An 11,409-nucleotide genomic window follows, 5' to 3' on the forward strand; every position below is an offset into this window, starting at 1 on the left:
CACCTAGCTACATGTTAAAACATGTTAGTAACCTGTTAAAAATGCCTGGCTATGTGCTAAAACATGCTAGTAACCTGTTATCAATGCCTGGCTACATGTTAAAACATGATAACATTGCCTAGCAACATGTTAGCATCACCTAGCTACATGTTAAAACATGTTAGTAACCTGTTATCAATGTCTGGCTACATGTTAAAACATGCTAGTAACCTGTTAGCAATGCCTGGCTACATGTTAAAACATGATAATATTGCCTAGCAACATGGTAGCATCACCTAGCTACATGTTAAAACATGTTAGTAACCTGTTATCTATGCCTGGCTACATGCTAAAAAATGTTATTAACCTGTTAACAATGCCTGGCTACATGCTTAAACGTGATAACATTGCCTAGCAACATGTTATCATCGCCTAGCTACATGATAAAACATGTTAGTAACCTGTTAGCAATGCCTGGCTACATGTTAAAACATGATAACATTGCCTAGCAACATGCTAGCATCACCTAGCTACATGCTAAAACATGATAGTAACCTGTTAGCAATGCCTGGCTACATGCTAAAACATGCTAGTAGCCTGTTAGCATTGCCTGGCTACATGTTAAAACATGATAACATTGCCTAGCAACATGCTAGCATCACCTAGCTACATGATATAAATGCTAGTAACCTGTTAGCAATGCCTGGCTACATTTTAAAACATGCTAATAACCTGTTAGCATTGCCTGGCTACATGTTAAAACATGATAACATTGCCAAGTAACATGTTAGCATCACTTAGCTACATGTTAAAACATGCTAGTAACCTGTTATAAATGCCTGGCTACATGATAAAAAATGCTAGTAACCTGTTAGCAATGCCTGGTTACATGCTTAAATGATAACATTGTCTAGCAACATGCTAGCATCACCTAGCTACATGTTAAAACATGATAATAACATGATAACATTGCCTAGCAATATGCTAGCATCACCTAGCTACATGCTAAAACATGCTAGTAACCTGTTAGCAATGCCTCCCTACATGTTAAAACATGATAACATTGCCTAGCAACATGCTAGCAATGCCTAGCTACTTATTTTAATCTGTACAATGATGTCAGCATCATGTAGTAAGTTTACATTTAATGAGTGTCCGAAGCATGATTTTCAGAATCTACGAATCGGTGGCCGTTCGTTCACATCTTGTGTAAAATGGAAGAAGGTCACCAGTTAACATGAAAACCAGTTGAACCATAACACCGCTGCTGGTGTGAAGACATCTTTTTTATCAACATATCTGTGAAAGTTTATCTAACTATAATATAATCTGCAATTTATATTAACATCTAATGTGAGAATTACTTGTCATTTGAATTTCCTATTACTCATATCTGCTCAATACAACTTGATCAGAAGTTCTGAAACCAACATATTTTTTTTTTCAACTAAACCATCAAATCAACTGCACAACTCAAGTATTACATTAAGACTTCTTCACTGTTTTACTCGCATGAACTGTTGAATGTTGATGTGTGGTCGCAAGAGGATAACAAATTCTAGAAACCACTCAAAACATCTTAGCAACTGCATAACGGCACCATGAAAATCCCCTAGAACATCCGAGCAACCACATACTGTACATGCTGGTTAGTAATGGATTACAAGTACTGTACAAAAACAAGTATTTGTAATTGGACTATTACATTTTAAAATACTCAAAATACAGTTACTTTTTATAGATTACATGATTACATATTAACAAGGCAATGGCAGTAAATTGTTAATCTTTTATTGATAATTTTCATATCAATATGACAATATCATCATATTCTTACCCTGAAGCTGAACATTTTGAGCATGTGCTCCTTTTATGCTACAACAGTAAGATATGCATCTCAGCTAAGGAATAGTTAATGGACTATTAGTTAGCAGTAAGGGTTAAAAGTGTTTCAGTGGTTTTAGATGAAATCTTTGACCTAGGCAACACTGTTGTTGATTTTATGATCATTTTATGCTGATTTTGTGGTTATTAATGTTCGTAATGCTGCCATTGTTTTATGGACTTAAAATGATTTTGATGTCTTAGTGTTTTGAATTATAAACTTTGGTCACGCACTGTCATTGCTGTTAGATTTAATGTTTATTTTAGTCATGTAATGTTTAATGCACTTTTTAAAAATATCATAAGGAGCTCTTTTTGTTAGTAATAAAGAATGTAATCCTTTCTTTCTCTTTATACTTTTATTTTAAAATTATTATCCTACTGGGGGGGGGCAAGTAAAGATGCTGACTACCACCCCTGGAGTCTGCTAGTTTGCTGAGTGACCCCAGTCAGGTCTCCTAAGCAACCAAATTGGCCTGGTTGCTAGGGTGGGTAGAGTCACATGGGGTAACCTCCTCATGGTTGCTATAACGTGGTTCTCGCTCTCGGTGGGGCGTGTGGTGAGTTGTGTGTGGATGCTGCGGAGAATAGCGTGAAGCCTCCACACGCGTTACGTCTCCATGGAAACTTGCTCAAAAAGCCACAGGATAAGATGCACGGATTGACAGTCTCAGACACGGAGGCAACTCATCCTCCGCCACACGGATTAAAGCAAGTCGCATTGGGAATTGGGCATTCCAAATTGGGGAGAAAATAGAAGAAGAAAAAATTATTATCTTACTCAAATGCATGTGGAATAAAATAAAACAAAACAAAATTAAGTTGAAAGTAATCCAAAAGTAATCGGATTAGATTACCCCAAAAATGTAATCTACGAGATTACGTTACTGATTGCATTTTATGTCATGTAATTTGTAATCCGCCCAGCACTGACCACATAGCAACATGCTAGAAACTACTCAGAACATCTAAGCAACTACTGTACATAGCAGCGCCCTGGCAACCACCCACAACGCCATAGCAACCACAATGTTTCTGAAACCACTCAGAACATCCTAGCATTGTGGCACAGGTTTAGCACAGGCAAGCATCACTCACATTTTCTTCCTAAAATGAACAGGAACAGTTTCACTAAATAATACATCAGATTATCGTATACTTTCATAACAATCATGAGCTCATGAATAATTAATTAGACTTCTGAATGATACTTTTGTGTCCTTTTGAAGCTTGAAGAGGTGGTCACCATAAACTGACACTGTATGACATCACTGAGCACAACATTTACGCACATATTTCTCCCTTTGTGTTCAGAAAAAGAAAGAAAGTCATATTGGGTCACAACCAAGGGCGTAGATTTGGCTTGAACATTGCAGGGTTACAATATGAAGAATTTACATGTTTCATTGATCATGGTATAAATATTGGGGGGGTTGTACTTGCTTGTTTTGATTATTGGGGTGGAATCTATGCCCCTGGATACAACAACACAGGGGTGAGTAAACAATGACTGAATTTTCATTTTTGTGTGATCCTTTAAGCACATAACGCACTGAGCATCAGAGCTCCTGCCAGCATTTCTGAACATATGAGACTTAAAACTAGAACTAGAGCTGATATATCACAGCAAATCTGTTCCTAACCTCTGCTGGAATTCTCCCCAAAATGTGTATAGGCAGGAAAACCAAATATGATGGTGTTGGTCTTCCCCTACTGGACAAACAACATATTACACAGAGCTTTAAAGGGGCAGGGGCATTTTTTTAAGAAGGCCAAATGCTTGTTTTCTGCTGCAGTGAAGTGAATGTAAGTATACATTATTACATTATTCAAATTAGCGCCATATTTCATTTTTGACAGGAATGAAAACAAGGCTTCAATACAAGTTAAGCTCTATCGACAGCATTTGTAGCATAATGCTGATTACCACAACAATGTATTTCGACTCGTCCCTCCTTTTCTTAAAAAAAAAGCTCAAATCTGGGTTATAGTGAAGCACTTACAATGGAAGTCAATGGGGCTAAATCTGTCAACGTTAGATGCAAGACATGAACAATATGTGTGGTAACATTAAGAACAATAAGTGTGATGAAATCACTCACTAACATATAATGATTTAAACAATTTTACAGCTCAAATAATACACTAGAATTAATTCACTTCACCCATTGACTTCCATTGTAAGTGCTTCGCTGTAACTTCGATTTTTCCATTGTTTTTTAAAGAAAAGGACGGACGAGTCGAAAATACATTTCTGTGGTCATCAACATTATGCCACAAATGCTTTTATTAAACCACGAATATTCCTTTAAATTATATTCTCAGCTAATTCAATGGTAATGTTACAGTTTTATAACCATTTTGATGCCATATTCCACCTTTAGATGGCACAGTTTCGTACTTACATGGTAAAGTGTGAGATAATTCCTCACCCCCCATTTTGTTCTAAATCTGTATGACTTTCTTTCTATCCTCAGAACACAAAAGGAAATGTTTAGCACAATAATAATTGATCTATTGTCACACATTATACATACATTTTGGCATATACACATGTGACATAATTTTTTTCACATATCCCAGTTAAGCTGGGGTCAGAGTGCAGGGTCAGCCATGATATGGCGCCCCTGGAGCAGATAGGGTCAAGGGCCTTGCTCAAGGGCCCAACAGTGGTGTCTTGGCAGTGTCGGGGCTTGAACCCCTGACCTTCTAGTCAGTAACCCAGAGCCTTAACCGCTGAGCCATGACTGCCCTGAGCACAATGTTAGGGACTGACATCCTCACTCACCATCTTAGATTGCATCTCTCTGCCATTCAATGAAATTGAATAGTGATTCGGGCTAACATTCTGCCTAAAATATGCTTGTAATCTGCACTGAAGAAGGCCACACAGGTTTGGAGCAAATGATAATCAGATAAATTTGGGTGAACTATCCCATTAAGTCCATTTCCACCATGTATAATGGGCAACAACCGCCAATCACTACATTGTCTACAAAACTCCAAGGCTACTCCTACTTCAAATAGGACGTACTTTGTATGTATCCACTTGGAAGGCTACAAAATTAACGATAAACACAATTATGTCAATCGAACAGGTTTTAATGATGCTTCATCGCACTGGAAACATATAAAGGTGGCACACAACATGTGACAGGTGAAACGTTTACATCACAACACACAAATATTCCACAGAACATTAAAGACATAGTGAATAGTTGTATATAAAATAGATACAGTCATTGATTAATAAGTGCTTATTGTCAAATAAGGCATTAGACATGAAGCGTGCATGCATGACATCTTTGTTGTGTTTGATAGCACTCGTGTTGAGCTTGTCTCGGGCATGCAAATGCAAAATACAGCTGCGACGAGATCAAATTACGTGGCACAATTGCAGTTGTCCTCCAATGCAGTTGGGCACACTTTAAGTCCATTTGCTACAAAATGTTGTAAACATGTTATACCATTTCATTTCTTTTCGTATTTTACATCAGCACCTGCAGTGTCCTTTACAACAGTCCAAAAGAGAATGACCGGTCACTGGAAGGGTGGTTTGGACTTCCAGACATCAGTAAATGGGAAGTTGGCATGATACGTCAAGCGGTGTTTCCTGCTGAGTGGCGTGATTAAAATGGACGCAGCTCTGAGTAATATTTGAAAATAATTAAGAGAATCATTTCAAATGAATTATATGATAAAAACAAGGCAAAGAACGATCGAGCCTTGCGTTTCGCCAAGCAATGCATGGACTAATACATTATCACAGACCAGCGGAGGGATGCAAACAATGAATTGTTCCTGCGCCGTTATTCAAAATATGAGAGCTCTTGGAATTGAAACGCCACTTGTCCTAGCAAATTAGTCGAATGTAACAGAGCGCAACGGTCTGGTTCCGGAAGTAAAAATCCCATTCATTTATCCTATAGATTCATTGATTTTCAAAGATTGATTTTTAAAGACAGACCTACCGTGAGCTACGAGGTTGTTCATCGATGGAATCTGCCATCCGTCCACGTTATTAATGGTAAACAACTACATTACCCATGGTACACCAGAGAACCGCGGCCAACGAAACCAGCGAAACATGCCTCAGAGCGACCACCCGCTCCCATGATCCATTGTGAATGACGTAATCATGTCGGTCTCCCATATATATTTCTACATATCTGAATATTTTTGTAAAACAAATGTAAATATCATTCGCAATGCTTCATGGGATTGTAGTCCGTGCCCTCATGAAAGACTGTAAGTGCACAGTCTTGTACCCAGTACCGCCACTCCCTATAAGCTGACTATGCAGTCTGTGTAGGGCACTAACTACCTAGGGGGGGCACCATCTTACCCTAGGAGGGCACCAGAAAGTCCAACGGCTGCCCTTACTCGCAAGTTATACGTTATTCAAGAACCCGAAAGCAGTTGCGGAACACAGACGATCGCTGTGTGCTCATATCAAGCGACCCCCCACGTCGGAGCTGGTTGGTTTGGTTCATGGCTCACAACTCGTTTATGAAGGATTTTCTAAAAAAAAGTCTATGGAACAAATGAATGGGGAAAATACTTCCGGAACCCAGATGGCTGAAAAAGTGGGCGGGCTTAGTTGCGCTCTACTAACTAACCATCGCTAAAATAGCGATTTTAGCCGTTCTGGAACTTCAACGAGACTGAGCCATTATATTAAACACGCCCCCTCTTTATGCAGGATAAACTCAGTGTTGGGTAAGATACTCTTAAAAAGTAATTAATTACTAACTACTAATTACATCTTCTACAGTGTAGAATTAGACTACTAATTACTCTGTCTGAAAAGTAATTGCATTACTAATTACTAATTACTTTCTAATTCTTTCAAATAAACCATATCAAATCAAATAAATCACTCGTGAACTGGCCAAAGGATTTGCATTACATTTTAACATCAGATTATAAATATAAAATTGTTTTATATACAATTGTTCTATAGTCGATACGGTGTTACATCAGAAGTAACTGTAATTAAAGTACTGGAAAATTAAGAGTAATCCCTTACTTTACTTTCATTACTGTTATTAGTTACTTAGTAATGCATTACACCCAACACTGCTCCCAATGTATTGTTTACTTTGTAACTTGTGTTGGAAAACCTGCATGTCAACCCTCCAAATACTGATGTCTAGAGATGGATGTGCTCTAATAAGCTTGAACTTGATTAGGCAGTAATTGGCACCCGTTATTGACATGGTTCATCACTCTCTGTTTTAACTGTGCCACTTGTTCTCTCAGCACACTGGCCGTGGACGCCAGCTCCGTGTTTTGTGTCTTCAGGTTCTTTACTTTGTCTTCCAGTCGTGATATCCGCTCCAGTTTCCTCTTGCGGCATTTGGAAGCGGCGATCCGGTTGCGCAGTTTCTTCCTCTCGGCTTTAATGCGCTCTTGCGTGTCCATATTAATGGGGGAGACCGGCGGAGTGTCGCCGAAGCTCTGCATGTCCGGCACGGTCTGCGGTTCGTCCTTGGGCGGCTGCTGCGGCTGTTGTTGCGCGGCCATGGGGTGCGCGGGCGGCGGCGGTGGGAAGGGAATGGTGTCCGTGGAATAGTTCACGCTGGTACTTCCATACGCGCTCAAGTTCGTGTACACGGGAAGGTCCGTGGGCAAAGCGAGGATGGCGCCGGTGGTGAGTCTGTTGAGCGTTGGGGGAACGCACGGTCCTCCGTTGAGCTGGTTCTGCTTGTGGAGATCCTCCAGGGCTTTGACGAAACCCTCCGCGAACTCCTGCTCGTCGCTCACCGACTTCGGGTAGACGAACCGGGAGGTCGGGGTGGTGGTAACCATCCCATTGGCCTGGATGATCAGCCTCTCCAGCTCCGGAGAAGCCAGCTTTAGGAGTCCCAAGTCGGGTGAATTAAGTATTCCCTCGGCATCCCGGAGGTCTGGCTTTAGACTGGAGCTGTTCTGGTCGTCGAGGTTCAAACTCATGTCTTTCTTCATCATTATGGTTGAAATTCCTTGTATGGTTTTCTTCCTCTTCTGGATAGAAGCTTGTTCCCATACTACACCCTGTGGAAGGATAAGCTGGGCTTGGCGTCCGAAAGACCCATTCTTTCGCGCAAAAGTATTATTATTTTTTCCCCCACTTGTACTGTTACACAACGTAGTATCTTCACTTGATCGACGTATGATATTGTTGTTTATTAAAACATCCCTGTTGTTTCTTCGCCAGGCGCGTAAAATGTTATCTATGGCCGTCAATACGCATTTGCAAGTTTTCTATTCCTAAAAATTCCATTATGTCACTCCAGAGCGCTCAGATTGGTCAAATATGACGTTTTTTTCCGGTTTCATTTGCATAAGGGGCGGCGCTCGCCGCTGTCGCCATGGTTACACCGAGTAAACGGTAAACAGTCCGGTGCATTGTGGGTTGATGTCATAGAAAGCGTCGAGCACGCGAGGGTGGGGACAGAAACAAGGCTGTCTGGTAGAATATGTTCCCTTATTTTTTAACATGTGAAAGTCTTTGTTGGTTTGATACAATGTTTGCACTCTTTTCCACTTTTTATATAATTGAACTGCATTGTAAGACATAATGTAGGCATGCAAAGTGAAAGATCCACTTTTATCATGGTGGGTGGGATATGTGTCAGTTAAAAAACTCTGGTGCATTTATGGGCTGCTCAAATTTAAAAGCTCACCATTCACAAATACTGTGGACTAATTGCAAAAAAATTTAATGTATATGTTTATAATCTTATGAAACAAAATTGACTTTTGAAAAAAAAATAAAAAACTTTTTTATTTTTTTTTTGTCTTAAGTTTGTAAACATTTATTTCTGGCTCTGTTTACTCTACCTCACTTTGAAAAGTCTAATTTAATTCCACTAGGTGGCCGTAAGCACTAGAAAAAAATATTTTTTTCCTCTATCACATTCCATCACAATATACAGATCTGAAATGTAGGGGGCGCTCTAACGCTCGTCCATAGACATTCAGTCTAATGTTCAGTTCAAGCACCACCCTTGTTGTTTCATTGAATATCTCGGCCTCTGAGTGGATTAGAAGCTCAATCTTGGTGTCATTAGAAAGCTGAGACCCTCCCCTTTTCAATGATATACATTAGATATCATAGTCTAAAAAACATTCTGAATATTGCCATCTTTTCCTTCTGGATGGCATATTTTGTTCTGGACATCTAAGATTTAACATTGAATTATTCAGCCAAGCAAATTTACAGACAAGTAAAAAATATCAAACTTTTTAGAGAACGTCCTAAGGTAATAACAGATATATATATAGAGAGAGATATTTGGTGCTTACAGCAGCAGTTATCAGAGCATAAAGAGATGTTTGTATTTGATGACTTACAGAAATCATTTGCGATTCTTTTGAAAATCTTTTGAACTGCGGTATTATGGGAGCAAAAGTAACTGTACAGTCACATTCCTGAGAACGAGAGCTTTCGTCTGATATATGACTTGTCCATTTACTGTTGCTGCTATATGAAGGACTTTAATTTTGATATACATATTTCTACCGCATGAACTCTAGGGGGCGCTAATTTTCAACGTGAATGATTTGAAGCATTATTTTGTTATTTTAAGTAACATAAATACAGAAGCGATGGTTATCTCTGAAAATATCAGATTCTAAGTTTTCAAATGACACCTCATATGCATGACTTCTGTATACAGAGACTTTAATGTTTTAAGCGTAATCGTTTTTGTACTTAATTATGTGATATAGACAGATATGCATGGCTACAATACTGTATTTTTCTCTCTGGTATTATGCAATACAGCTGTACAGCATGAATTTAGATAGTTTAATACACAAACACAGTTTGCACTTTCATACGTTTATTGTTTATTATTGTTTTCTACTTGTGTACATACAGTATAGGCTATTATACAGTATGTAAGTCCTTGTGAGCACACATGGATCTTTCTGATTTTGATATCGCTCTGACCGGTACACTGTTAGATGTGAATGAATATACTTGTGGCTATTTGCATTGATATGCATTATTGACAAATGTAAAAAAAAATAAAAAACAACTAAAATGGGTGATCAAAATTACACTCTCAATATGAGATGAAATGTAGGTTTGTTTGCATATATCTGTAATATGCCATTTAATTTTTTATTTTTGACCTTTCAAATCAAACCTTTGATGGGAACATTACTTTATTCAGAACTCTTAATCCTCATGGGTGTGATGATGCTTTGAAGTTATATTGAATTAATACATGAATTTAGTTGCTTTGGCAAGCTGTCTGATTTCTAATAATAACTCCTCAGGCGGAACGGCACAGAGAGAATATATACACACGTTTAAATGGGAGGTGATGACGTCTGTAAACGTCTGCATCAGAGAATAGAAGCAGCATCATACGTTTCTATGGCAACACTGACATGGGGTCTTACGCAGAAGCAGATGAATGAAGCGGGGGTGATGATCAACAGAGCTGCAGCAGATGCTGCGCGTGAGTGAGTGGGTGGATGAAGACAGCGTATTTGCTGTAATTTTGGAAATTGCAGTCTATCACAGGAGGAGAAAAACAAGAGTGCAACAGACGGTTATTCCACACAGGAAACCATTACAATTTTTGCCAAAAATGTATGCTTAGGATGATGCAGTATTCAGATTATGATTCCTACTATTCTGTATTGTCTGAAAACAAAGTCAGACACATTTAATTAATGTAACATGAATTTGACTAGTCAATCCCTTTAATTCTTGGTAAAATACATCATGTTCTTCAGCATTTACATGTCACTTTGTATATCGCATTTGGCTTATTTCAATTGTTAGTCACTTTGAATAAAAGTAAATTAATAAACATCATACATGTAAAAGTGTGAATGATTAAAAACAAATTTAGCCATTAAAATATCTGGTTTTCAGGAGCAAACAATGATACAACGGGGCAATCTAAAACACTTTATTATGGTTATAAACATATATTCAGTATGATGATGTTAAAAGTCATTGATTTTTACATTCAGATTCACATTATTCAAATCTGCTTTGTAGTCTGTAAATAGATATACCGACAGACAGATAGATGTATTAGCATGCAGATAGTCCTAGGTGTTTCTGGCAGGTAGGTAGGCATAGCTAGCATGTAGCTAGGCGCTTCTAAGATGTATTAGCAAGTAGTTAGGCATTGCTAGTAGGTTATTAGCGTGTTTTAGCATGTAGCTAGGTTATGCTAACATGTTTAGCATGTTGCTAGGTAGTTTTAGCATGTTGCTAATCAATACTAGCATGTTGTTATTCTGGTCTCAAGCAACGCAACAATCTAACAACCAATCGCAACACTTTAGCAACCAGATAGATAGATGTATTAGCATGCAGATCGTCCTAGTTGTTTCTGGCAGGTAGGTAGGCATTGCTAGCATGTAGCTTGGCGCTGTTAAGATGTATTAGCAAGTAGTTAGGCATCGCTAGTAGGTTATTAGCATGTTTTAGCATGTAGCTAGGTTATGCTAGCATGTTTAGCATGTTGTTATTCTGGTCTCAAGCAACGCAACAATCTAACAACCAATTGCAACACTTTAGCAACCAGATAG

At 38.6% G+C, this 11,409-nt stretch overlaps 1 protein-coding gene across 1 annotated transcript; it reads right to left on the reverse strand.

Annotated features, from left to right (window-relative positions):
* Positions 1–4,925: 4,925 nt before the first annotated feature.
* Positions 4,926–8,129, reverse strand: jund (JunD proto-oncogene, AP-1 transcription factor subunit). The gene has a single exon (XM_052133729.1). The coding sequence runs from the start codon at positions 7,831–7,833 to the stop codon at positions 7,033–7,035; it is 801 nt and encodes a 266-aa protein (XP_051989689.1). The 5' UTR covers positions 7,834–8,129; the 3' UTR covers positions 4,926–7,032.
* Between the last annotated feature and the right edge of the window lie 3,280 nt (positions 8,130–11,409).

Source organism: Xyrauchen texanus, chromosome 9, assembly GCF_025860055.1.
Source record: "Xyrauchen texanus isolate HMW12.3.18 chromosome 9, RBS_HiC_50CHRs, whole genome shotgun sequence".
In the NCBI taxonomy this organism is placed as follows: Eukaryota; Metazoa; Chordata; class Actinopteri; order Cypriniformes; family Catostomidae; genus Xyrauchen; species Xyrauchen texanus.